Below are 27,472 nucleotides of genomic sequence, written 5' to 3' on the forward strand. Positions count from 1 at the left end.
GAATGTTCATTATTTTTTATTAAAAAGTAAATTGTACTTACTTGAGTAACATAGCACTTCTAGCAATGATATCTTAGTTGTTTTACATGTGGCACTCATTTGGGGTAAGTAAATGATAATCCAAACACACATAGAATGCTAAACCTGCTTCTATATTTAAGCTGTTCTTTAAACATATTCTACATACTGTATGTAAACATTTAGGATCGCTGCAAACATATAAACACGACCATGTGGCTCTTGAACACGACATGTAGGCTCCCCGTCCTCTGATTGGTCAGCGCAGACCAGCTGCCGGTGGTGGGCAGCAGCAGCAGCAGCAGGTGTGGACGCTCGTTAGTAAGATTTATTTATTATGCTGTGATTGCAGCTCCATGCCACTCCGTGTAGTCACACTGAAGCGGGTGGCGGTTCAGGTGTGAAGCTGGTGTGTGTGTGGCTCCCTGTCGAGATGTCTTCGGCCGAGCAGGACGGGAGTCAGTTCAATAAGTTTGAGAAACTGTCGTGGAGGCCCTCCATCCGCGACTCAGGTCTGTAAACAAACCTTCTGCAACAACGAGCAGCATGTTGTAGACAGCAAAGCAAATGGAAAATTAAATTGTAATCCAAGTAAGTATTTTTCTTGCCTTTTATGTAGACTCCTGTTTCTGAGTTTGTCTGTGATAAAGCGATGTGGTGCACACAGGCCACAGCTAGCTAACGTGCTACGGAAGCCAGTAGACATCAGGGAATGAACTCCCAGCAGGCATCTCCAGCGCTATTGTGATAGTTATTCACTTTTTAATGGGGATTAAATCATGGGAGACTGAAGGGTACAAGTATAAGCTTCATGGTGGAGACACTGCTCGGACAACAGTACACGTTGCCTCACTGTTATAATGAAAACAAATATCCATTACTTGCATACGACAGTGAGTTTAAAAAAGTTAATATTATGTAAATTCAATGTCTGAAACGGCCTTTAACTCCACAACATGTTTACCCAGACAACCCCCAGCCACTGCCAATAGACACCCTTTACGGTATCTACTAGTACTAGATAGTACACATTTAAATATAAGACTCAAAAAACGATTTGTATTTATTTCTTATTTCTTCTTAAAGTGCCCCTAATCCAACCTCTGACATACACCCACCCATTACATCTGAGCAACTTTAACTTTGGACAATTTGAAAATGAAACCTCTGGACATATATTTTTAGCCTGGCTTTTGATCCCATGAGCCTATTTTTTTTCTAGTGAATTCAAACATTTTATTGTTGTAGTTTTTCTAAAACTTGCATTTATTGTGGTCCATTTTAAACGTGCTCTGTAAATCACTTTGAGGTGAATGATTGTATGAATTTAAGTATTTAAATAAAGTTGAATTAACTCTATATTTTGCTTACCCACTCTTTCTTTTCACTTTTTTATTGTGATTGGCAGGCTCCAAGAAGCGGGCACGGTGGCTTCAGGCTCGGCGCATCTTCTCCCCTTCTTGCCCCAACCTTCGGATCCCCAACAGGTTTCTGAGAGAAGGTGCTGTAAATTCACAAAATAACTGTGATCGAGTCACCCCCTCCTGTCAAATGTATACTTAAACTTTAGTTTTGTAAATCCCACCCAGTTGTATCTATGCTTATACATGCTGTTCAATTGCTCAATTTTCTCTTTCATCCGGCAGTGGCACAGTCAGTAGGGACTTGGACTGTGAGCCGTAGGGTCGCCGGTTCAAGTTCCCGTACAGACCTAAATATGGAGTGTGGACTACTACTTGGAGAGGTCCCAGTTCACCTCCTGGGCCCTGCCGTGGTGCCCTTGAGCAAGGCACCGGACAAACCCCCCCCCCCCCCCCCCCCCCCCAACTCCCATTGCTCCCTGGCGGCTGTACAATAGCTGCTCCTCAAGGTTCAAGGTTCTTTATTGTCAAACTAACATAGCTACAGAGTAATTATGTCATTGAAAATCTTAGGTCACAGGCTTCTCCAACAATGCAACACAATATACAGATAAGCAGACAATATTAAAACAATATTAAAGTACATTATATTATAGTTAATACAATAGGAATGTGCAATAAGAGTCTATATACAAGTTAAATATCCTAGTACTAGACTCCTGGTACTAGGATGGGTTAAATGCAGAGGCCACATTTCACTGAGGGGTTTCATCCCTCCGATTCTATTCTATCTATTAGCCTTCACAGTGTCTTGACCGTGCTCCCCCCACAGGACTCTGTGTACCCCCCGCCCGCAGCGGACACCGCTGTGTTGCAGACAGCACCAACCTGTATGTGTTTGGAGGCTACAACCCTGACTTTGAGGAGGCAGGGGGGTCCAATAATGAGGACTACCCTCTCTTCAGGGAGCTTTGGAAGTTTCATTTTGCTACGGCCACCTGGCAGCAGATACGCACAGAGGGTTACATGCCCACAGAGCTGGCTTCTATGTCAGGTAAAGATAGATATGCTGCTCCCCTGCACACACATGTTCTCCTTTTTTAGAACCACCTACCATTATTACTAAAGGTACCCTTTGGCGTTTATATGGGACTATGGAGTGTACGTTTTATGACATATTTGAATTCAGGTGACACAACACAGATTCATGCTAAAGGCTTTAAAATATTCTACAAATAACAGGTTGCGGTAATGCACCAAAAAAACAACAGGGAATGAAATCGGTGCCTACCACATGCCAAACACAGGGTAAATATTTGTATAAACAACAAAGGGACCAATTCCTCAAACCATTGCATTAGTGATGTTTCTAGTGGTCTACATTTTACAATGTAATGCTTATTAATACTGTAATTTTTAAAGCTGCAACTGAAAGCTTCAGGAAATGTGAAATGATCAGTAAGTAGATTTGAACCAACCTTATTAGGCATTCTTAACAAGTTATTCAACTGTAGTAGAGACTTGGGCTGACGAGTATACATACTATTTCATTGTCATTGCAAGATAAAAAGTGAAAGACTGCAAAATTGCACCTTTGAATATAGTGACATGTTATTCAATTACATTCATTCTGTGAAAATACTAATTCATATCTGTTTGTTTATTGCAAGTAGCATTTTTATGTTTGGCAACTTTATAGCTACATTTACTAATTGTTTAGCAATGATCATTCTCAGCTGTTTTACACGGCAACAACCTGCTTGTGTTTGGTGGCACTGGGATTCCATTTGGGGAAAACAACGGCAACGAGGTCCATGTTTGCAATGTTCAGTACAAACGGTGGAACCTCCTCACCTGCAAAGGGAAGAAACCCAACAAGATCTACGGACAGGTGACAGCGTCCGTCTCTCTTAATCTGGTCTGGATATAAAGCTCAAGTCCTAAAATGTTGATCTCCATTCCCAGGCGATGGTCATCATAAATGGGTACCTCTATGTGTTTGGCGGGACAACAGGCTACCTTTACAGCACTGACCTGCACCGGCTGGACTTGAGCACCAGAGAGTGGACCCACCTCAAACCCAACAACACACCCTCAGATCTTCCTGAGGAGAGGTCAGACTGCAGATATAGTGTAAACAACTACAGTGTGTGACCGTGAATCCCACATTTTCATTAAAATAGACTAAAATGAATGCATGGTTTCACAGGTACAGACATGAACTAGCTCATGATAGACAGAGAATATACATTTTAGGAGGTGGGACTTCCTGGACGTCATATCCCATGGACAAGGTGAGGGGAAGATGCATAGACCAACATATTTCAGAGAAAATGTCCAACTCATTTTTAACACCATTTGTCTTCATCAGATTCACGCATATAACTTGGAGACAAATTACTGGGAGGAAATTGTCACCAAACAGCATGGACAAATAGGTTTGTGTTTTGTTTATTTTCTTTGGTGAATAAAGTATTTAGGCACCACACATTGAATTTACCTCATTTAATTGTCATAACAGGATATCCTGCTGCCCGTCGTTGTCACAGCTGTGTGCAGGTCAAAGATGGTACGGAGTTTTTAACACGGCATAATCTGGACACACTGAAATGTTTATTTCTTTTAAATATAAGTTTAGCTCTGTTTCTACTTCCAGAGGTGTTTATATGTGGGGGTTATAATGGAGAGCTGATCCTATCTGACCTGTGGAAGATCAACCTGCAGACATTCCAGTGGACCAAGCTGCTGGCCACCATGCCAGAACCAGCCTACTTTCACTGCGCTGCCGTCACTCCGGTGAGTTATCTATCATTCAAACATTCTACTTCTAATTCGGGCTGCAGACTTCTCCTCTGCACGAGTGAGACAGACACTATTTTTTTGTGCTGTAGGGCTGCAGCTTATCTGTATTGTCTTTATTAAGTCATCTGCAGCTCTAAATGTTTTTTTAATTGTTTACTCTGTAGCCAGAAAATGGTAAACAAAATGTCCACCTCAATTTCCCAGATCCTAGAGCGACATTCTTATGTCTGTTTATTTTATGCTGCTCTAAATTAGAATCATCTAGAAGCAGTATATCTTCTTAGTAAACCCGACAATACAGGATATTTGGTAATTTTGCTTAAAAAGAAATGCCGAAATATTTAATACTTTTTCAAAATGGTTGATCACTAAATGTATGTCTGCAAAAGTATTAATCAACTAATTGCTGCTGCTCTATTTTATGCAACTTTTCCCCTTCCAGGCTGGCTGCATGTACGTCCATGGCGGCGTCGTCAACATGTTTGGGAACCGAAGGTCTGGCTCTTTGTACAAAGTGTGGTTGGTGGTGCCCAGCCTGCTGGAACTGACCTGGGAGAAACTGCTGAAAACGTTCCCTCACTTGGCCCAGCTGTCGAGCCTTCAGCTGCTCGGCTTGGGACTGACGCACACACTCATCCAGCGGCTCAAATAGACGGAGCAACTGAAGCGGTATGTGACGGAGCAGCACTGACTCTAAAAACACTGAAGGCAAAAAACGCTTTTTTAAAGGACCAAGAGAGGCTGATGTCAGAGGACTATGGAAAACATTTAATGCCTTTTTAACTTAAGTTTTATGTAAATGTGAGTTTTTTTTTTTTCTTCTGTTTTTAGGCAAAATGTAATGTTTGGATATTTTGGTGTCAGACTTTGTTCTGCGTGTATCTGACACCATGGATAAGCATGGTCACCAGAATCACTCCTTCTTTTGCTTAGCTCTTATCATTTCGGATACACTATCTAGTGCATTCCCCAGTTTTCTGTGTTTTTACCACATTGCTGTTAAAGTAGGAACATTGAAATGATCCAAAGACCTTCTTAAAAGGGTAAATTAATTTGCCTGCGTTGATGTCATTTTAGATCAAAGTCAGACTGATCAGCTTGTGTCACTGTTGCTGAAGTCATAAGTCAGCTGGTGCTACACCCTGTCACATAGGTAAGACTGTAACAGTGCTGATATCAAATTACATTTGTTAGTAATCAGTCAGATTATTTTTAAAAGAGAGGACACTTTATGACTGGTATACTTAAAAGTCTAATTAGGTCAATTATTAAAGGCATTATGTTTTAGCCTCAAAGGCCTTCCAATTAAAAGCTGTGATTGTTACTGTACTGAACAGATTAAAAAATGTTCCTGTCACATTAGGCCCTAGGATCAGATAACTCAAAAGCCTTTTTAACTCATCATGGCATCACTGTGAATCTTAGTGCCTCTTCCATTGTTCTTCCTCTTAAAGGAAAAAGCTTAATTAATAAGTTGGAAATTAAGGAATTCACTTGTAGAGCCGCAGTGATTCTCATGCACTTTTCAGTTCTACATTTGGTGCCTTCTGCATTGTTACACCGTTTTAACACTTGTAAATGTGTGTGTAGTAAGATCTTAATTTGTTCTGAATTGTGCACACAGTGTTCTCCAAATGAGCCTTTTGTTGCTGAATCCTTCTGCTCATGGAGATGCAGTCAAAGTTTAATCTATTTATTTGAGCCGCTGTTTTGTAGCAGAACATGTAGCTACATTTCCGTTTTAATTCATTCTCGTTTCACTGCCCCTTGATGCCTAAACTCTATTTAAACGCTTTTATACTTACACATAGGCTGCATTTTTATTTTGGTGTTGTTTTTCCAGAGAACGTGCTATGGTACCTTTTCTAAAAAGAACAAGGCAGGGTAAGAGGCGTACTCAGGATGTGGCATGCTTTGATCAAAATGTCAACAGAAGCTAGTCTCATCTATAACTATCATAATGCCCATTTTCATTTCAAATATCCACCTTAATTTTGTTATTTTTGCCTTATTTAAATCTTCTTATGAAGCAACAGCTTAACTACATTCTCCGACTTGTAAAATGGACTGCCTATATTGGCATCATTTTTGATGTTCAAAGAAAGTCAAATTATCTCCTTTGCATGTTGGTATGGTGTGCATGTCACTTTACATAAATTCTCAGGAGAAAAGGTGAATGTCTTCTCAAAAGCAACTATGGCTGTAATGTACATATGTTTCAGGTCCTGTCTGTACAAACAATAAAAACACAGGCAGACAGTTTTTCAAAATGTTGTATTGACAAGAGTTATTATTATAGCTTAGCACAGCCAGCCATGACACTCTTTCCAAATATAGGGTACCAGTGTTTTATCTAAAATATCTTTCACATTTTGGAGTTAGTCTAAAAAAACATACCAGTACCTTTTTTTTTTTTTTTAAACAAAAAGGTTTAGTGCAGATACTTTATATACTATTCAGTTGTATTTGATCAAAAAACAAAACCTACAGATGTTCTCTTCAGTTTACAAAGACCGAGTTTAAGGAGACATTGTTAAATGTTATCTTACAAACGCTGCATTTTACAGTAGTATAGATGTGCAACTTACCTGACATTAAAAGGCTCATTCATTTGCATGGTTTTACGGACTTTTAAATAATTACTACAAACCTGTCAGAATTTACATTGAATGTAGTCAGAAAGGGAGGGGTTTTACATTTCACATAAGGTCCAACTCGAAACCGCCCCACTCCCACTCTGTGACGGAGTGGGTAGATGGCGTAGTCTCATTCACGGCTAAACTAGGTTCCCTTCTTTCAGGTGGAGGGTGTAAATACAGTGGCATCTCTCCTCTCCCCAGGAGTAACAGGAAATGCCGTAACATTGCATAATTGTTTCAAATCAGGATCTCTTAGATAATAAAACTACTTTTGTTTGAAAATGTGATATTCATAAGCTGCTTAGTTTTTGTAACTGTGTGTGTATATATATATATATTCAAAACGTTACAATAAAATTTATGAAGTGAATGCGCAAACTGGGAGGAAGTGTCTAGTTGAAGGGGGCAGTTTGGAATTGGGCCTAATGACTTTCAGACTTTAAAAAGTAACTTGGGCTGAAAGTCCCACGGTCAGCAGCCTGTTGGAGATGGAGCGAAGAAATACATAGCCAGCAGTATGAGGTAGACGACCACCAGAGCTGTGCCTGAGGGGACAGAAAGTAACATGTCATAGGGTTAAACATGATGTGATCCCCAATGTGTTAAGATTACAGTCAATCAATCCACCATACTGAATTGGCATGCAAAAAATTAACTATACTATAGGTCTGAATATCTTTGGCTATATAAAACTCCTTGACCTATATAATCAAATCTCTTCAAGTAAATCAGCAAAGTTATCGACATAAAGGACTTAACTCGGCTCTTAGTCTCTTTGGTGCATTCAAGGTTGCAGCTATTGATGTTTTTGTAATGCAATAAATAAACACATTCACAACCTTGTGTGCTGACTATTTGTTCTCTAGGTTAAAATCATCTAACATAGCATTTTACTTAACCACTACGAATAAACCTTTATTTAACGGGGGAGTCCTGGCAAGATACATCAAATAAGAACAGTGATAGATATTAAGCAAGTTGGTTTTCAGATGATAAAAGGAGTTCATCTTAAAACTTTTGACGAGCAGTAGCAATCTGTAAATACATGCGGGACCCCCAGTATGGACCTAATAGATTCTTACTTTTCAAATGTCCTGCATTACACAAAGCAAATATCAAGCGGTTACTATTGGTTAACAGGTTCATTTTAAGTTGAATTATTATCACTGGTTTGTTACATAAAATATCAAAATAAACTTACCTTGAAAATAATCAGACTTGCCGTCCATGAAGATGTAGTTGACAAGAATCACACTGAACATACTGGCCCACAGGTGCATGTCACTGAACAGCAGCACAAATCCCACATCCTGTCCAAAAGAGATGATTACAGAAACTATAAAACAGCAAACAGTGTGGGTACTTTATGAAATAATCAATGATGAAACTGAACATAGAGGAAAGGGAGTCTTACGTAGCAGGCATTGAATAAGACCAGAATTGGAATCTGCAGCATGCAGACCTGAACAGCAATACAGCTTCCCACCTCCAAGCTGAAAAACAAAAAAATGAATGTACAGATATCACTTTTTAATTTTAACCATTTAAAAAAGACAGGATTTACCTTAGACTGATGTTGTTCTGGAGAGCAAACTGGATCCCATTTACAATCTCTGGGATCTCAGGCACCATGGCGAGAACTGTCACCCCGATGAAATACTGTAGAAGGAGAGAAAAGCGTTGATACCACCAGATTGAAACTGACTGCATGTGCTCAGAAGCACGTCCTGACCTGAGAGACGTTGGGCTGGTTTAGTATGGGCTGGATGTGCTCGGTGGCTAGATCGGCACAAGCAGACGTGAGCACAGTAGCAATGATGAGGATGACCAGAGACCTCCACCGTGACCAGTGGACCACTGCTCCATGGGGGCCATTCTCTGCACAGACAAAGATATTATTTTAGCATTAGACCACCTTTCACTGTCTTCTAGTGGAATAATTCAAGGTACAGCTATGTGTTTAAGAGGATGGTTTGTACAGTAGATTGTCAGTCAGGACCCCACCCCATTTGGAGAAGCAGACATGAGTACCAGCACAGAAAAAAAACCTGTATATTGCTTTTCTCTGCCTTTGGATAAGATACTCATTCAACCCTACTCCTTACAACTCCTTTAAACGTGAAATACGAGAGGAGAGTCCTACCCTGTCCGCCTCCAACATGGATGTCATAAATGTGAGAGTGTGTCTTCAGTGTGAATATCAGACCAATTATGTAGGCAACTGGTAGGAGGGCAGACACTGTGTACACCAGTGGCCTGCAACAAGAACACACAATGCACATTAAATGAGAAGTAAGACAAATAAAAAACGTTAGCTCAAAACATTTGAGAATGTGTGACAAAAAACAAGCAAACACGGACATTGTGGAAATGTTAACTCTTGAATTTTGGTGTCAGGGTTTTAAATGCACCAACAAGAAGACATTTTACAAAACGAGACTTAAAAAATATATCTTACTCCACATGGTTGCGGAACAGTGTACCATTGTTCTGTTGGAAAAAAATTAAAAGCACATTATACAGTGGAAGTAAGTCATATGTTTTGTTAGGATGCGCTGGTGAGACTGAGACTTCTAATGCTGACCAGGTCGTAGTGGCAGTTGTGACAGACAAACGCCCCGCTGCTGTTTCCTCCAGAGGAGTTGGCGCAGGCGTCGCACACCAGACTTCCATAAGCCTTGGAGAACAGCGTGGGGGCAAACACACCTGCCATGGACAGACAGTGTGTGACATTGGTAAAGCTTTTATATTGCATTTGATTTCAATTTTGACAGACAGAAACAGCAACAGCTGGTTCTGTTGCTGCCACATTTGATGTAATGTGTAGCTGAATTGTTGACTGTTGTATGAACTTGTCATTACTGAAATAACCTCCTGATCTCTACTTTATCTATTGAATAAATCAGAATATGCAACTTTCTACAATTGTTCTTGTTAAGCCTGGTTTATGGGTATGGTATTAAGGAAAACATGTGTTCATTTATTAACCCTTCAAAAGCTAACATTTGGTGTTTTACAGCCACAAGTTACAGTTTTTGTTTGATCAATTCATATGATCCACTGCAGAAGTATGTGAAGAAATTATGTAAAAATGTGTATACTGTAGCATTTATTCCAGCAAACAGGCTCTGCAAGTGTTAAATGTAAAACACATACAATGAAAAGGGTTTTCTGCAGGCAATGTAGAGTAAGAGCTAACAGCTTCTCCAGCTTACTAAATGTGTACAAATCATTTTGTTAGGTGAGGGAGGCCAGTTCCATAAAGTGGTTTGCATCTAAAAACACAGCAAGAAAAGAGAAAATTGTCTACACTTTCAAAACGGTTACAGCCTAAAGGTACAGGATATAGTGTGTGTAAATACTTGCCTCCTACAGAGATAAAAAGCAACGCAGCGCTCACTCCTGTAGAGCGACTGTTGAATCTTTGCTCACTGTGTTTCAGTCCTCCGATTATCATGCAGACGCCCTGAGAGAAAAACAAAATGAGGGCCTAAATTCATACTGCACATGCTGTATTGGTGGTGTGATATGAAAGGGACTCTTGTCTCCATTTTGATTTCACTGATTGCTGAAATGATACAGTATTAAAAGAAATACACTTTTAAGACTTTTTACTGTTGGTGAGACAAAGGTCTTTTAAAAGACAAAGGTTTTGGTAAGCTCTCCGTTTACATTCTTAAACTGGCGCTCATTTTAAATATTTTTCTTGAGTAAAAGCTGCAAAATGTGATGTAAATGCAGGAAGGCTCACAGGGATGAAGAGGATGCAGCCAAGCAAAGTGCCAGTCAGCGCTGCTTTGACGACCTCCTGCAGACACGGGTTGGCTGCCCGGTGACCTCTGAGCAAGGCTGTAATGTAGAAGGTCAACTCTGTGATGGAGCCGAAGGTGGCGTTCACTACCGCACCCACTGCAAAGTTACTCTGAGCTGAGATACTGTCAAAAATGATAAAGAATTTACATCAGAAGGTGCTTTTTAGGGAAAATCTCTTTGTGTGTTTCAAAGTGATGAAAACAGCTCACCTGGCAATGCCCATACCGATATAATAAGACAGAGGTATGATGGAGCAGATTGCTATGGCAAACTTGACGTCAGAGCTGGCATACTGGTTTTCTCTGTCAATATATCCAATTACAATGGCAACTATTACCAGAGGCAGGAGGTCTGAGAAGGCAGTTAAAGATGTTAACAGGTGTTCTTATGAAACTAGGAATGCTCTATTGTGGCATACTAAAAAATAAGAATAACGATTATTTTTGGTCAACATTGAGGGTAGAATTATTCTCTGAAAAATCCTGTGTTTTAAAAAGAAAACAGTTTTAATTGAAATCATGGTTTTTCTTGAACTTTAACATTTATTCAACTGAAAAACCTATTTTTAAAGTAAAAAAACTCCCCAAAAACATAATATATATTCAAATACATAATATAAAAATAATAATAAAAAACATCTAATCAACTTCTAATGTTTAATATTCATATCTAAAATAATCTATATTTATTAGTATATTTGACCAAAAATAAATTAGATCAAAATGATATCACATTGCACTGCCACAGCATAAATTCACATAAATTACATAACTACATAAATTCAGCATTTTGGTCAGCTATATTCAACATACTCCAGTCAGTAACTCAGCAAGTACAGGCAGTAGTGCTGTAGCGACGCGTCGACTTCAAAATATCGTCGACGACATATTTCCGCGTCGACACCATAGACTGTATATATGGTCGCCACACACACGTGGGTCACCCAAAGCAACAAGCAGTTCGCAATCGCACTTCTAACACAATGGAGACTGAAACGGCTATCACCTCCTCCTCACAGGATTGCGCACGAAGCCCTCAAACGAAAACATCTCGCCCTAGGTCTTCAAAAACATGGGAATATTTTAAAGTTAGTCCAAAACGCAAAGATATGTATATATTTATATCTCACTGAGACTGCTGCTTGACCGGAAGCAGCAGCTAGCTGTGGTGGCAACCATTAGCAGCTAGCATTTGCTCTCCGATTTTTACATAAAAATGGAATTATGGATTATAAATTCAATAATTTGTTTATACATAGACGTTAAAAACCTATGGATTAACCGATTCAGCCGCGTTTTTTCTCATTTTAATGCCATTGAACACGTATTTTGATCAGATTGACAGCTACGGCGGTGAGACGATCTCCCTAGAAACTCTGTGAAGGTACGTGTTGTGATGACTGTATTTGCTTCCCCTGTCGCGAGTCCGGATCACTCAGTGATGATACTATGTACCTACATAATCTGTGGAGTCTCAGCTTTAATCGGATATCTTGTATGTGCAGCCAGTGGCGGCGCCAGAGATTTTCTCTAGGGGGTGCTGTGGGGTAGCTTGACGTTTCATAGAGGGTGCTCAAACATTATAAGGGTTTCCCATTAATGCACCAGCGCTACAGTGAAATGTTCTACTGCAACACTCCCCACACGCACACACAGTGCACCCGCGACTGTTACAATGAAGGCTCGATAATCAGCTCACGGCACATGGGTGTAAGCAGGGGTAAAGTGCTATTTTTACAAGTGGGGAGTGGACCTCACCTCCTCTAAGAGGGTCCTCACCTTCTCTAAACAAATCTAAAAAAGATTTGTTTTTAAATATTGAAGTTAAAAGCATCAATCTGGTGCACTTTGAGAGCAAAATGAAGAGATCTATGGATATATTGGCCGTATCTCTCAACATATGAAACAGAACTGTAAACAGATTTTCTATTTCTTTATAGATATTTGGGCGGCGCATGTATATGCTGCGGCTTTTGGACTCGCCAGTTTCGGCAAATTAGTTATTATTTGCACACTTATCTTTACTCTGTTCGTCCAGAACATCTGTTCTAACCCACTGTACAGCAGACAAGACCTTCTGGACATTGGGTTACATGTCGGACCACTGGATATCCCCATTAACGCTCCCGACGACATCATCAGGCTAGCAACGGGTTCACCGGGTTTGTTTACATTGCCTCCCCGGACAAGGAGGCTCCGTAGACGGCGAAGAGATCGCAGGCAAAAGCGAGGCTGTAGAGGAGGCGCTCGTGAGAAGCTAACCCAGGCTCCGCACCGCGCCCCTCTCCCCAGCCTTCTCCTTGCAAATGTGCGGTCTCTGGTGAACAAAATGGACTATCTACGACTGTGGATTATAAACAACAAACGGATTACGGACACAAACATTCTGATCTTCACAGAGTCATGGCTGCATGAGGGCGTTCCTGATAGCGCGATCGCGTTACTAGGCCTTCACTGCACCCGTTCGGACAGAACAGCTGACTGTGGTAAGATGCGCGGAGGAGGACTGTGCATTTATGTCAACAACTCCTGGTGTACAGACAACAGCACCATTACCAGGCACTGTTCTGCCGACCTAGCATTTCTCATGGTTAAATCCAGACCCTTTTATCTGCCCAGAGAATTCACTTCCATCATTACAATTGCAGCCTATATACCACCCGATGCTAATGCTAAGCTAGCTATGAAGGAACGGCATGTAGCCATTAGCACGCAACAGACATTACACCCGGAATCTGTCTTCATCATTGCTGGAGATTTCAATCACTCCAACCTAAAGACTGTTCTCCCCAAATTCCACCAACATGTCTCATGTCCCACAAGAGGAGATAAGACCCTGGATCATGTATATACTAATATCAAAGATGCATATAAGGCCCTCCCTCTCCCCCATCTGGGTCAGTCAGACCATATCTCACTGTTCCTTCTACCCAAATACCACCTCCTTATCAGACAAGTCAAGCCCTCGGTCAAGACAGTGAAAGTCTGGCCTGAGGGAGCAGAGTCCAATTTACAGCATCAGCTTCACATCACCAACTGGAACAACTTCGCTTTAACTACCACTATGGATTCCCAAGTAGACATTGACGCATATACCTCTTCTGTTTTGGATTGCATCAACACCTACATCAGTGATGCCACCACCACCAAACAGATCAAAAATATTCCCTAATCAGAAGCCATGGATGGATGGGCAGGTCCTCCAACTGCTGAAGGCACGTGACACCGCCTTCAGGTCAGGAGACGCGCAGGACTACCGTCTAGCCAGGGCTGAGCTGAAACGGGGCATCAAAAGGGCGAAGCACTGCCACAAGCTAAAGATTGAGGAGCACTTTAACACCTCTGACCCCCGACACATGTGGCAGGGGTTACAGACCATCACAGACTTCAAACCCACCCGGGCCTCCCCCCCGTCCACTGACCCCTCTCTTCCAGATCAGCTTAATTATTTTTATGCTCGTTTTGACAGGGTCAATCATGAGGTAGCCACTAGGGCCACTCTCCCTGCAGACCATCTGCCCCTCACACTCTCCACCACAGATGTGCATGCTGAACTGAGCAGGACAAACACACGTAAGGCCGCTGGCCCCGATGGCATCCCCGGACGTGTACTCAGCTCTTGTGCTGAGCAGCTGACCAGAGTCCTGACTGACATCTTTAACCTGTCCTTGGCCCAAGGAAAAGTCCCCACGTGCTTCAAATACACCTCCATTGTGCCTGTTCCCAAGCACGCCTCTCCAACAAGCCTTAATGACTACCGACCTGTGGCACTTACATCGACCATCATGAAGTGTTTCGAGAGGCTGGTCCTGGCTCGGCTTAAATCATGCCTCCCACCCACACTTGACCCCTACCAGTTTGCCTATCGTCGGAACAGGAGTACGGATGACGCCATCTCCACAGCACTACACCCTGCCCTCTACCATCTGGATCAGAGCAACACATACGTACGATTCCTGTTCATTGACTTTAGCTCGGCATTCAACACCATCATTCCTTCAAAACTGATTACCAAGCTCAGTGACCTTGGCATCGACCCCTCCCTCTGCAACTGGATACTGGACTTTCTCACAACCAGATGTTAGAATAGGCAAGCTCACATCCTCGAATCTCATCCTTAGCACTGGTCTCCCACAGGGCTGTGTGTTAAGTCCCCTCCTATATTCCCTCTTCACACATGACTGCAAACCTGTACATGGCTCAAACACCATCGTTAAGTTTGCAGACGACACCACAGTGGTCGGGCTTGTCAGCAACAATGACGAGACGGCATACAGGGAAGAGGTTGAGCATCTGGCAGAGTGGTGCGCTAACAACAACCTGGCTCTCAACACCAAGAAGACGAAAGAGGTCATTGTGGACTTCAGAAGGAACAAAGACGGCACGCACTCCCCAGTCCATCTTAGTGGAGAAGAGGTTGAGCGGGTCACCAGCTTCAAGTTCCTGGGAGTCCACATCTCGGAGGACCTCTCCTGGACCACCAACACCTCAGCCCTAGTCAAGAAGGCTCACAAGCGCATCTTCTTCCTGAGGAAACTGGCAAAACTCCGCCTATCCTCCCAGGTGCAAATGAACTTCTACCGTTGCATCATCGAGAGCATCCTCTCCACCTGCATATCAGTATGGTACGGTAACTGCACGGTCAAGGACAATAAATCACTGCAGAGGGTGGTGAAGATCGCACAACGCATCATCAAGATGCCACTCCCCTCCATAGCCTCAGTCTATGAAAAGCGGTGCCTGCGAAGGGCACGAAACATCATCAGAGACTCTTCCCACCCCAACCATACACTGTTTATCCCCCTACGTGGCACCCGCTCTGGGACACGCTACCGCAGCCTCCCGGGTAGAACCAACAGGACTACGCACAGCTTCTTCCCTTCAGCAGTCAGACTGCTGACAATGAACCCCACGCTGTCCCATACTGCCTAGTTGTTGTCGTGTGCTGTGCTGAAGCGCAATTCTGTATTCACTGTATTTATTATTATCTGTGTATTTATTCCTATTTATACATTTCCCATCTATTTACCTTTATGTTTGTATCATTTATTTTGGTACATACTTCTGATAATTGTGTATGTAACTGACTGTTTTGCACTCTGGTTAGACCATCCTTAAATTTCGTTTGACACTGTGCTTGCATTTTTGTAATGACAATAAAGTAATCTAATCTAATCTAATTTTACAAATCACTCCCCTTTTAAAACAAACCGTTTGAGACCCACTGAGATAACTAGACTAAAGTTAACTATCTAAACACTGAGAGTCCTTTACTTCACCTGAGCTGAGGTTATCTGAGACTCTCCGTCTGACAGGAGAGAGTTCTCCCTCCACCTTGTTGTTGAAAAAGCTCCTTATATCCGTTAGCTTGGCTAGCTAGCACCAGATGCTAACCACAACGATCTCCGGTAGATACCCACCGGTGCGCAAGCTCTCTCTCTCGCTCGCTTGCGCACGCACACAAAATGGCTCGTGCCATACACACACAGAGCAGAGCATGAATGAAACACAGAGACCCAGAAGTAAGCTACTTGTACTCACGAGGCCTATTATGTGCAGAATCCCTCTCGCTTTCAGTTGGTTTTGATTGAGTGTCCACACGTGGACGTTTAAGGACTAAAAAACTATCCATTTGTCACTTTGCTGTTAGCAAATAAGTTGGCGCTCTAGCTAACAGGAAGTCACTCAAGTGTAAAGTAATTTAACCTATGGGTAGGTCAAAAATCTAATGGGTGCTGGCCATTGGCCTAATCATATCACCTGTGTTGGCTTTATGTTTTTGGTCAAACATTTGTTTGTTTCACATTTGCATTGATGTAATCAATACTTTTTCTGATTTAATTTAATGAAAATAATAATAATAATTTTCGGAAAAAAAAACAAAACACATATTTCTTGGGGGTGCTTAGGGGGTGCTTTGGCAATCCTGGGGGGTGCTTCAGCACCCCCTAGCTCCCCCCTGGCGCCGCCCCTGTGTGCAGCTACGATAAGTAATAAGGGTACTTTTATCTTGAGTTCTGTGCCAATTCCGTTAGCATTTTTCGCTCAGGGGTCATTTAGATAGCATTTTAGTTTGCTTCTTATGAGACTTGTGTTTTGTTTTGGTAAACATGGTTTGTATCGTCAGTTAGCTGAGATTATTTCCGTTAATCTGGTATAACACATTAATAGGTTCTTAAATATTAAGATCCCCTGAGACACAGTATCGTGAAAATAATTTTTTTTACATTACGTTTTTTTTACGAATTGAACAACAGAAAAATAATCGTTCGATTAGTCGACTAATCTATCAAATAATCGCCCGATTAATCGTTTTCAAAATAATCGTTTCCCCCCAGCACCAACAGGCAGAAGCAAGAAAAACCAAAGCACTATTGCTAAACAGCGGTACAATAATTGTTTAATCCCTATAATCTTTTTCTTCATAATGAAAACAATTGTAATTTAAAAAGTCATTCAATAGTACTAAGATACTGACACATATTTCACACCAGTAAAGGATACTGACAGCGAACACATTGATCCCATCAACAGTGTACTTGTAGTAGTACCAGTTTGTCGCCTGGTAGCAGCACAGCAGTGCTCTGGTCTCATAGATTTGATGCTAAGGATCAAGCAAAAATAAAAAGTGCATTCAACCAACACTGCTAACATATCCAGGTTGATGTGCTGTGGGTGATAAATATTACATATTTGCCTTGCCTTCCTCTGTGTGCAGGAGGTGACAGAGACGTCCTCAGGAGCCAGGACAAGGATGACGCCCAGTGTCCGTGCGTTCATCTTGCTAACAGGGATGGTGAAGACCAGGATCCAGGAGATGAAGCAGGCCAGGGAGTGGATTACAACTAGAGGAGGATATCCCAGCAGCAACCAAACATAGGTGGAGAAGCGATGCTACGCAACAAGGGAAACAAATATCCTTCAACTGATGTGCGAGAAATTAGTCATTCATAAACAGGGCCTGAAATGACCTTGTTGCTATCCAGACGCTGTGGCTAGTAGATTCCCAAAGTTACTAGCCACTCTGCATTTTCAAAAGCTACAGTATTGATGTTGGTAAATAACGTTGTATTTGATCAAAGTTGACTATATTTACAAGCACTGTTTACCCAGACATCAAGACAACATGACATGTAATGTAAACTCTGCAGTTAAAAAGATAAAGCTTTGACTGTGCTGTGTGTAAAGGGAATTTTAGTATTTTTTTATTTTGTATTTTTGTAAAATGGTGCAGGGCTGTAAAAGATTAATTGAAAATATAAAAACTTAACTGAAAAAAACAAAATGTAAAATGTATGCAATAGAGAACTTATTATTTTGTCTTATCCAATCAATTCATAAAAGTCCATGCCCAATTCAACCTGTAATTGTCAGGTGGTGTAAAAGACCGTAGCACCGTGTTCATGTGCTGTTTCTATGTGAATTTGAAGTTACCCAGTAGGGAGTGCGGAGAGGTCGTCCTGGCAGCTCTGGGACCGGCCCGTCTGTGGGGGACGGCAGCAGGACTGGGGAGTCATCTTCCGTCCGCTCCAAGTCACACTCACAGTCTGGTGCTTGCTCACAACATATCCTCAATGTTTTTCCAATCTGGATGAACACAAATAAAGTTGTATTTTGTGTTCGTTAGAGCACTAACTTTGCATTAGTAACATTAAATATGGTGATTGATCCTTACTGGATGACTGATTTTATTTCAAGTAATTAATCCGTTGTGTCAGAAAAAAGTTAACTTTTTCTAAAGCCTAGGTGGAGTCTTCAGATTCTGTGTGTTGGAGATATATATCGCTTTATATTATTTAACACTTAAACATTTGTTTTCTTGCTGTGATTGTTCATAGCAAATGTATTCTTAGTTATTATTGTTATTAAAGTAGTTTCTATGCTTTTATTTTGAAGGCATGTTTGGGCGCTGGGTGATTAGAGCACCTGGTGTAATTGTATATATTGGAGACAGGTGGTGGGAGTAGAGCACTAGTAGGCACATGTTTTTTTACCAGGGATTTTCAAGCCACAAGAAAGGAAGCCATAGGAAAGACTAAAGGAAAGAAAGATAGGAAACCTGCTCATTGTTCTATGTTAATGATATTGGATCATATAATACATGCACAATTCTTGTCTTGATGTGGATGATCATTGCCCTGCGTAAGATCTGCTAACTAGTAGCTCAGCGGCAGTGTTATTGAGTTAATTATCTGTTTCATTCTATATGATTTTGGCCGCTACACTGTGTTTTATCTGATCAACAGGCCAAATAAATCCCATTTACAGCACTTTATTATCTTAAAATGTGAAGATATGGATGTTTGACATTTATGCTTGATAAAGAGACAACAGCGGAACATCTCAAACATAAACTGAACCCAAACTGTACCTCATGGATTGACTTGCCGAAGGGCCACAGGAAGTAGCAGGACAACTTCAAGCAAAGCTTGCCTTAAGAGTGAGAGAAAAGATGCATGTACTGTATGCATAATAAACAATACATGTATCCATGTTGAATGGCCCACATACCATAGGGTACACCAGTGATAGTGATGAACATAAAGAGGCCAATCAGGAAATAGGCCAGAGAGATCCACCAACCAAAGAGAAGCACATATGCTACGTTTCCACAAGTGATGAGATGACCTAACACCAAGACAAACAAAATCAATCAATGAAAGTACTCGCTTCGATCTTATTTCTGTGGTTTTTAATGCATGTTCTCTCAGTAATAATTACAATATTGTATTGGTTGTGTTAGATGCTGAGATCTGGGAACAGTGTCATCTCATAACGCCTGTGCTTACACTACATAACTCCTGTGAGACAAGTGTAAAACTTTACAGCACTTACCTAATTTTGTTGTAAGGGATTTTATTTTGATTGAAAAAAATGTATCTTGGTTTTTCTTTTTGGTGTCCTTTGGGTAAACAGCCTAAACACCCTGGAGTTTTCTGATGAACATAATCTTTACTTGCTGCTTATCAATATGGCTTTTTTGTGAGTTTAGGACTGCTTTCTATGCAGCACTGCAACAGCATTAGGCTTTTGGTTTTGTAAGTCACATAGCTAAACTGTTGGCTTGTTTACAACACATGTAATTGTCTTATCAATCATTTCCCAAGTTGCGATAAACCTGAATCATCTTTGCATATATACACAGTGAGCACAATACCCCTACCTGAATATGGTTTGATGACGTTCAGTTCAGAGTAGAGCTCTTTCACAACCTCTGACCTGACTTCAAATGGACGCTCCGTCACGTGGCTCTTCCACTTTCTGAAACCAAACTGACACACACACACACCAAATACTGAGTTTGTGTGATGGATTGTCCTGTCAGTTGTGCTGCACTCAAACTACTTTGATTTGCGTAGAAAAGACAGTTGCCTATAGACGTCTTACCCTGTAGTTGTTGACTAGTTTGTTTGCTTCTACTTCGTTTTCCGCTCTGATGGTTCTCTTGCTTTGGATCTCCTCCCAGCTTTCATCGTAGGCATGATGACTCTGACCTAAATTGACAAGCAACAAAATGATGAATATATTTGTAACTAAAGAGGCATTGCGGTTACTTAAAAAAAGAAGAAGTGTTGGTACCCATTACTTACATGTGTGTGCAGGCATGCATTTAGTTGTGCACAGTGCAGGACATATAGAGTGATTTGTAGATGGAGTGTCTGTGGGATTTGTCAGTCGGTCGTGGAACTGTTCATGATCGAGACTGGCCTGGGGATCATGCTCCTGTGGAAGATCTGAAACACAAAGCAACAAAATATTTAGATTGCCAATGGTAAAATGTTTTATGTAGTCCCTAAACAAGTGATTCAAATATTTAAGAACTATTACAATTACATTGACTTCTTCTACCCAATTGAAAAATATATAATAATGTAGGTCTGTTTTCTAAATCATATTTGTGTAAAGTTCCATATTGGATGAAGACACCACACTCACTGCTTCCAAAATGACTGCCCTTCCAAACCTCAACCAGAGCCATCACATGCATGACCGTGGCCATCAATGTCATATTCATTTAAGGACATTTAACTAGAAGCCAATAGATGCATATATAGATGCAATAGATGCACGTGTTAATGTATTTAGTTGTGTACAGTTCACTGATAACAAACTTCACCTCAGGGGCAGATATTATTTTTGTTCTATTCATCTATCCATCCATCTTTGAAGTGATTACTGCCTCTGACTGCCTGACAAGAGCTGGATTTGTTCTGCGGAGGAACCAGAGGCATGCCTGCCATTAAGAGAAGGGTAGAAATTGCCCTAGGTAATTCATTAATGCTTTAATTTCCAGGGTTGGTCTCTGAGAAGATAAAGCCTTGATGAATCAATGCATACAGACAGATTGTCTGGCATCATGAGACAAGCAAGCAGAAAGAATCGTGACTTCTCCTTTAAAGCTGCTTAAAACAGTGCCTTCACAAGTTTCCTCTTTCTGTTTTGGTATTTTCTTCCTGTAGAACAAATGTAAAAAATACCAGTGTTAGCCATGCAAGGGTGCATTAGTTGTGAGAAGATATAAGAAGTCCTATGTAAACTCAGTATCATTTATTAATAATAGTGTTGTCCATCTCCTAAGGTTCAAAATGAAGAATCAAGATAAAAAAAATAGGAAAGGAAGCCACTAGTCACATGTTTCATCAGAAGCATCAAATCATAAAAGACAGACTCTTAATTTGGTTGTTTATTATAACCTAAAAAAAGACATGCATTATTATTGCATATTCATTCATTCAGGACATCATTCATGAACTGGGTAATTAGTGCGAATGCTATGCAATTAAAAAAAAATCTTTCAACACGTCTCCTTTAAGGCTCATTGTAAATTCAACCTGATCTTTCGTCAGAGCAGCAGCTGCACACCTTTAGTAAATTTGCCAAAAATGCCACATTATTGACCCGAAAGTACACAAACAGCAGACTCAGACGCTCGTCAGGGTCCTGACATTCTGCACGCGTTGACATTTTACCGATACCAGCTACCGTTTTTAAACTATAGTTAGAAATGTAAGAGGTTTATCTCTCATTCAGATAAATGGAAAGGAGACACAGAGACTGTCTCAGCCTAATCTCTTCTGTCTGATGGAGACTTCATACTGACTTCAACATGTTCCACATATTTTATACATTATTGGTGAAGTATGGTTTTAGTTCAAACGTTTGCAGTAAGTGTTTCCCCTACCATTGTCTTGGAGGGGCGCTGCGCCCCGCCAACGGAGACCCGCGTCCCCCCTGAAATTCAAAGTGTTTTTAAAAATATATATATATAGCACCAAATTGCAACTAATCTATATCTACTGTCACTTTTCACATTGAACATGTGCTCTTTTATTAAATAAACTAAACGCTTTCATTTTAAGTTGTGAGTTGAGTGTTTGTGACCCTAAGAAACACTGATGCATTAATCAATAACAATAGTCCACAGCTCCTCTCTCTGCTCCAGAGGATTTAAAACAAAAATATCCCAATGCCTTTGATTTATTTGATGAAGTTGCATGTCCCAAACAAGTAATCCGAAAAGGTCATATTGGATTCTAGGAAATTTTACAGATTAGTTTACTAAATATAACCAACCGAGTAGGACTAATAGAAATATAACTAGCTAAATGTATCTGCAGCCCAAATGTGGACAGTTTCTCAGACTCATAGCAGCCAACAAAACACAAATAGATATCAACGAGCATCTCCATGCATGTTCAGTTGTGACAGAGACATTTTGTGCATTGACAGAGAGTAGACGGTGCTGGTGCAAGCCATTTGAGTATTTATTCAATTTCCTTGATATCAGACGGCAGCGGACTACACTAGTTGGCTCTTTGATTTCACTTGTTAGATATATGGTCAAACTAGTCAGGCACTCTGCTTTACTAGTTGAATAAAACATTTCACTAGTCGCTCTTTTTCAGCAACTAGTGGCACTTTTGTCCGACTAGTTAACACGTATGCCTTACTAGTGACGCCAGGAGCAGCACTAGTAATGCCAAAGTCCCAACGTGTACGCTTTTTGATGAACTAGTGGCCCTCTGACCGTACTAGTGACCTATGGCAAGCCATTTGAGTATTTATTCAATTTCCTTGATATCAGACGGCAGCGGCCTACACTAGTTGGCTCTTTGATTTCACTTGTTAGATATATGGTCAAACTAGTTTGGCACTCTGCTTTACTAGTTAAATAAAACATTTCACTAGTCGCTCTTTTTCAGCCACTAGTGGCACTTTTGTCCGACTAGTTACCACGTATGCCTTACTAGTGACGCCAGGAGCAGCACTAGTAACGCCAAAGTCCCAACGTGTAAGCTTTTTGATGAACTAGTGGCCCTCTGACCGTACTAGTGACCCTAAAAGTCTTACAAGTTAACTAGTGCGCTGCAAAAGCTCTGACATGTTAACTAGTCACACAAAAGAAGCACAACTAGTTAACATGTCAGAGATTTTGCAGCGCACTAGTTAACTAGTCGCACCCAGAATCACTCACTAGTTAACTAGTAAAGGCAAAAAGTTCACTAGTTAACTAGTTGACGCCTCTTTTGACCTTACTAGTTAACTAGTGGGGCTCAAAATGTCTACACGTTAACTAGTGAACCCGTTGCCTTTTACTAGTTAACTAGTGAGAGAAGTTTAAATTCCACTAGTGAACTAGTGAGGCTTAAATAGTTCACTTGTAGCATTAGTGGATCCCAAATGTGCACTAGTCACACTAGTTGCACAGAATGCTAATGAGGAGGGGAAAGAACGCATCAAGGTCTCCTATTGGCCCTAAGCTATAGAGCGCCACCCAGCCCAAATAGTTTATTTAAGAGCTTAAATACACTGTTATAAAATATGACCATATTTACAAAAATATAAAACAAAAGTATTTTGTTATTATGATCATATGACTGTAGGCTATATCAAATTAGGTAAGAACATTGAAGACTTTCTTAAAATTAGAAAGTTGCCTTAGGACTGCAGACACAAATATAGATCCTCTTTAAAACATTTTATTAAGCTGCAATTTGAAAGGTGCTGGATTAGAATAGCATTGTGATAAAAGAGTCACATTATTGATGGATTGAAAGAGGAAGTAACCCTCTTCGGATCACAGCTTTGAGAGACTTCCGTAAATATTAGTCTTGGCAAATATGGAGAGGTTGTTTATCTTCATACGGATCTATCGTTACCCTGATTTTAAGATCCGTCCAGTGTTTTTGCTTTATTCATTTCATGAGCACCGCTGATAAAATGTCCCAAGATCACTTCCTCTACTTTTGTGTCTCGAGTGCCGGTGTTCTCACACACAAGCATACGCACACTCGCATCAACAAAAATAAACACACACACACAAAGCGGAGTGAAGCAGAAACATGTATTTTTCTAGGCAAAACACACACGGACTGACTTCCCACGGACAATATGTTAAAAGTAGGCATAAATACCCGACTGATGCACCTCACGTCTTCAAGACGTTGCTAAAAACATCGCAGAAGAACGCCCCCTCACAGAGCTGAACTGACCAATCAGAATCTGGGTCCCGCCTGCTTCATTTGCCTATGGCTGACTAGTTAACGTGTTGGCCATATGAACGGCAACTAGTTAACTAGTGGATACATATTGCAGCTTACACGTTAACTAGTGAAGGCAAAATGTTCACTAGTTAACTAGTTGAAGCCTGTTTTGGTATTCTAAGCTAACTAGTGAGGCTCAAAATGTGCACTAGTTAACTAGTGAGGTCCAAATTGTCCACTAGATGCACTAGTACAATTGTTTTTACCTTACTAGTTACATACACTTTAGCTCACTAGTTAACTAGTGAAGCCTTAGAGGAGTCACTAGTGAACTAGTGACACAGATGTTTTTCTTACTAGTTAACTAGTGGAGGGTATTTTTTCTCACTAGTCAGGTTTTGTCATAAACATGTTAGACTTTGACCTTACATGTTACTCATTTGTCTTACATGTAAGGCCTTTCCTTCAACTAGTTTGGCTTTTTTTGCACTAGTGAGCAACTGCATGCAACTAGTTTGCTATTGATTCAACATGTATGGCTTTTTCCATAACTAGTGGATATTTTCAGCCCACTAGTTGTGCTTTTGTTCTCTCTAGTTCAACACAATGACTTACTAGTTGACGTGTACGTGCAACTAGTTAACTAGTGAATTGTTTCAAAGTCATACATGTTGACTAGTGCATTTTTTGACACATCACTAGTAAACTAGTTGTACGTACACACGTCAACTAGTAAGTCATTGTGTTGAACTAGAGAGAACAAAAGCACAACTAGTGGGCTGAAAATATCCACTAGTTATGGAAAAAGCCATACATGTTAAATCAATAGCTAACTAGTTGCATGCAGTTGCTCACTAGTGCAACAAAAGCCAAACTAGTTGAAGGAAAGGCCTTACATGTAAGACAAATGTGTAACATGTCAGGTCAAAGTCTAACATGTTTATGACAAAACCTGACTAGTGAGAAAAAATACCCTCCACTAGTTAACTAGTAAGAAAAACATCTGTGTCACTAGTTTACTAGTGACTCCTCCAAGGCTTCACTAGTTAACTAGTGAGATAAAGTGTGTGTAACTAGTTAACTAGTAAGGTAAAAACAATTGTACTAGTGCATCTAGTGGACAATTTGGACCTCACTAGTCAACTAGTGCACATTTTGAGCCTCACTAGTCAGCTTGTAAGACCAAAACAGGCTTCAACTAGTTAACTAGTGAACATTTTGCCTTCACTAGTTAACGTGTATGCTGTAATATGCATCCACTAGTTAACTAGTTGCCGTTCATATGGCCAACACGTTAACTAGTCAGCCATAGGCAAATGAAGCAGGCGGGACCCAGATTCTGATTGGTCAGTTCGGCTCTGTGAGGGAGAGCCTGAGGGGGCGTTCTCCTGCGATGTTTTTAGCAAGGTCTAGCAAGGTTAGCAAAGACGTGAGGTGCATCAGTCGGGTATTTAGTGCCTACTGTTAATATATTGTCCGTGGGAAGTCAGTCAGTGTGTGTTTTGCCTAGAAAAATACATGTTTATGCTTCTGCTTTGTTCCGCTTTGTGTGTGTGTTTTTGTTGGTGCGAATGTGCACACGCTTGTGTGTGAGAACACCGGCACTCGAGACACAAAAGTATATGATCGTGGGACATTTTATAAGCGGTGCTCATTAATAAAGCAGAAACACTGGACAGATCTTAAAATCAGGGTAACGATAGATCCGTATCAAGATAAACAACCTCTCCATATATGCCAAGACTAATATTTACGGAAGTCACGGCGATCTCTCAAAGCTGTGATCCGAAGAGGGTTACTTCCTCTTTCTATCCATAATGTCACTGTTATCACAATGCAATTCTAATCCAAGCACCTTTCAAATGGCAGATTAATAAAATGTTTTAAAGAGGATCTATATTCCTGTCTGCAGTCCTATGGCAAGTTTCTAATTTTAACAAAGTCTTCAATGTTCTTACCTAATTTGATATACAATCATATGATCATAATTACACAAATACTTTTGTTTTATATTCGTGTAAATATGGTCATATGACTGTATTTTAAAACACAGTGTATTTAAGCTCTTAAATAAACTATTTTGGCTGCGTGGCGCTCTATAGCTTAGGGCCAATAGGAGACCTCGATGCATTATTTCCCCTCATCCTCATTAGCATTCTGTGCAACTAGTGCGACTAGTGAGCATTTGCGATCCACTAGTACTACTAGTGAACATTTTAAGCCTCACTAGTGGAATTTAAACGTATCTCACTAGTTAACTAATAAAAGGCAAAGGGTTCACTAGTTAACGTGTAGACATTTTGAGCCCCACTAGTTAACTAGTAAGGTCAAAAGAGGCGTCAACTAGTTAACTTTTTGCCTTTACTAGTTAACTAGTGAGTGATTCTTGCTGCTACTAGTTAACTAGTGCAGACAAATGTATGCCACTAGTTAACTAGTTGTGCTTCTTTTGTGTAACTAGTTAACATGTCAGAGCTTTTGCAGCACACTAGTTAACTTGTAAGACTTTTAGGGTCACTAGTACGGTCAGAGGGCCACTAGTTCATCAACAAGCTTACACGTTGGGACTTTTGCGTTACTAGTGCTGCTCCTGACGTTACTAGTGCTGCTCCTGGCGTCACTAGTAAGGCATACGTGGTAACTAGTCGGACAAAAGTGCCACTAGTGGCTGAAAAAGAGCGACTAGTGAAATGTTTTATTTAACTAGTAAAGCAGAGTGCCTAACTAGTTTGACCATATATCTAACAAGTGAAATCAAAGAGCCAACTAGTGTAGTCCGCTGCCGTCTGATATCAAGGAAATTGAATAAATACTCAAATGGCTTGCCATACATGCAGACACACGAGCACACACGCAGTGAGGAACTACGTCGTAATCAACACTACGTGACTGTCAAACTTGCAACAACACTCTGCGTGTTTACTCTTTCCATTCACATGATGATATCACAGTTAATACACAGTATGCTAAGAGAATGAATTACAATGGAGAATGCGTTCAGAGCGCTGTAAAGGACATAGTCTGCTAGTTACAAATAAAGTTGTTTTTTTCATAACTGAGCATGAGCCTCAGCCGCTCACCTTGGTCGTGTTCAGTCGGCCTCCTCCTCCGGCTGCTGGTGTATGAGCTCTGTGCGGCTGAAAGGGACATCTCCACGGGTCAACAAAAAACACCTCACCGTAAAATGATTCTCATCTCAGTCAACTCCGACGCCACTCCTGCGAAGAAGACGCACGCGCACGATCCACGGCGGAGGATTATACTTCTTCTTCTTCTCTCAGTTTTTGGCGGATTACAAACTACTTTAAGGTGCATACCGCCACCTACTGTACAGGAGTGTATATCACCATATCAAC

General features: G+C 40.8%; 2 protein-coding genes and 1 long non-coding RNA gene across 12 annotated transcripts; 1 reads left to right on the forward strand and 2 right to left on the reverse strand.

Annotated features, from left to right (window-relative positions):
- LOC117545817 lies at nt 1-1,729 on the reverse strand. The gene is made up of 2 exons (XR_004568886.1): nt 1,390-1,729; nt 1-547 (listed from the first exon to the last, which is right to left on the reverse strand). It is a non-coding gene; the product is annotated as an uncharacterized LOC117545817 (long non-coding RNA).
- LOC117545815 (kelch domain-containing protein 10-like) lies at nt 258-9,740 on the forward strand. Of its 10 annotated transcripts, none has more exons than XM_034215808.1 (13): nt 258-530; nt 1,427-1,519; nt 2,212-2,433; nt 2,622-2,687; nt 2,802-2,837; nt 3,116-3,270; nt 3,345-3,493; nt 3,589-3,673; nt 3,751-3,817; nt 3,901-3,948; nt 4,018-4,175; nt 4,624-4,850; nt 9,370-9,740. In XM_034215808.1, exons 1-12 carry the CDS (start codon nt 452-454, stop codon nt 4,831-4,833), a joined length of 1,368 nt encoding a protein of 455 aa, XP_034071699.1. In that variant the 5' UTR covers nt 258-451; the 3' UTR covers nt 4,834-4,850; nt 9,370-9,740. The 10 variants fall into 10 exon arrangements, with proteins under 10 accessions (XP_034071699.1, XP_034071698.1, XP_034071697.1 ...); XM_034215807.1 differs by lacking the exon at nt 9,370-9,740 and adding an exon at nt 5,259-7,663; XM_034215806.1 differs by lacking the exon at nt 9,370-9,740 and having other exon boundaries at nt 4,624-7,663.
- On the reverse strand, nt 6,437-27,472 carry LOC117545814 (putative cation exchanger C521.04c). Its single transcript, XM_034215805.1, has 20 exons — nt 27,197-27,472; nt 20,223-20,366; nt 20,020-20,126; nt 19,796-19,904; nt 19,144-19,260; nt 19,004-19,065; nt 18,067-18,219; nt 17,335-17,526; nt 17,137-17,236; nt 10,843-10,984; nt 10,572-10,755; nt 10,187-10,286; nt 9,405-9,526; nt 9,279-9,310; nt 8,964-9,076; nt 8,553-8,698; nt 8,385-8,479; nt 8,235-8,313; nt 8,022-8,130; nt 6,437-7,365 (listed from the first exon to the last, which is right to left on the reverse strand). Exons 1-20 carry the CDS (start codon nt 27,264-27,266, stop codon nt 7,292-7,294), a joined length of 2,250 nt encoding a protein of 749 aa, XP_034071696.1. The 5' UTR covers nt 27,267-27,472; the 3' UTR covers nt 6,437-7,291.

Source organism: Gymnodraco acuticeps, unplaced genomic scaffold (genome assembly GCF_902827175.1).
Source record: "Gymnodraco acuticeps unplaced genomic scaffold, fGymAcu1.1, whole genome shotgun sequence".
Taxonomy (NCBI): Eukaryota; Metazoa; Chordata; class Actinopteri; order Perciformes; family Bathydraconidae; genus Gymnodraco; species Gymnodraco acuticeps.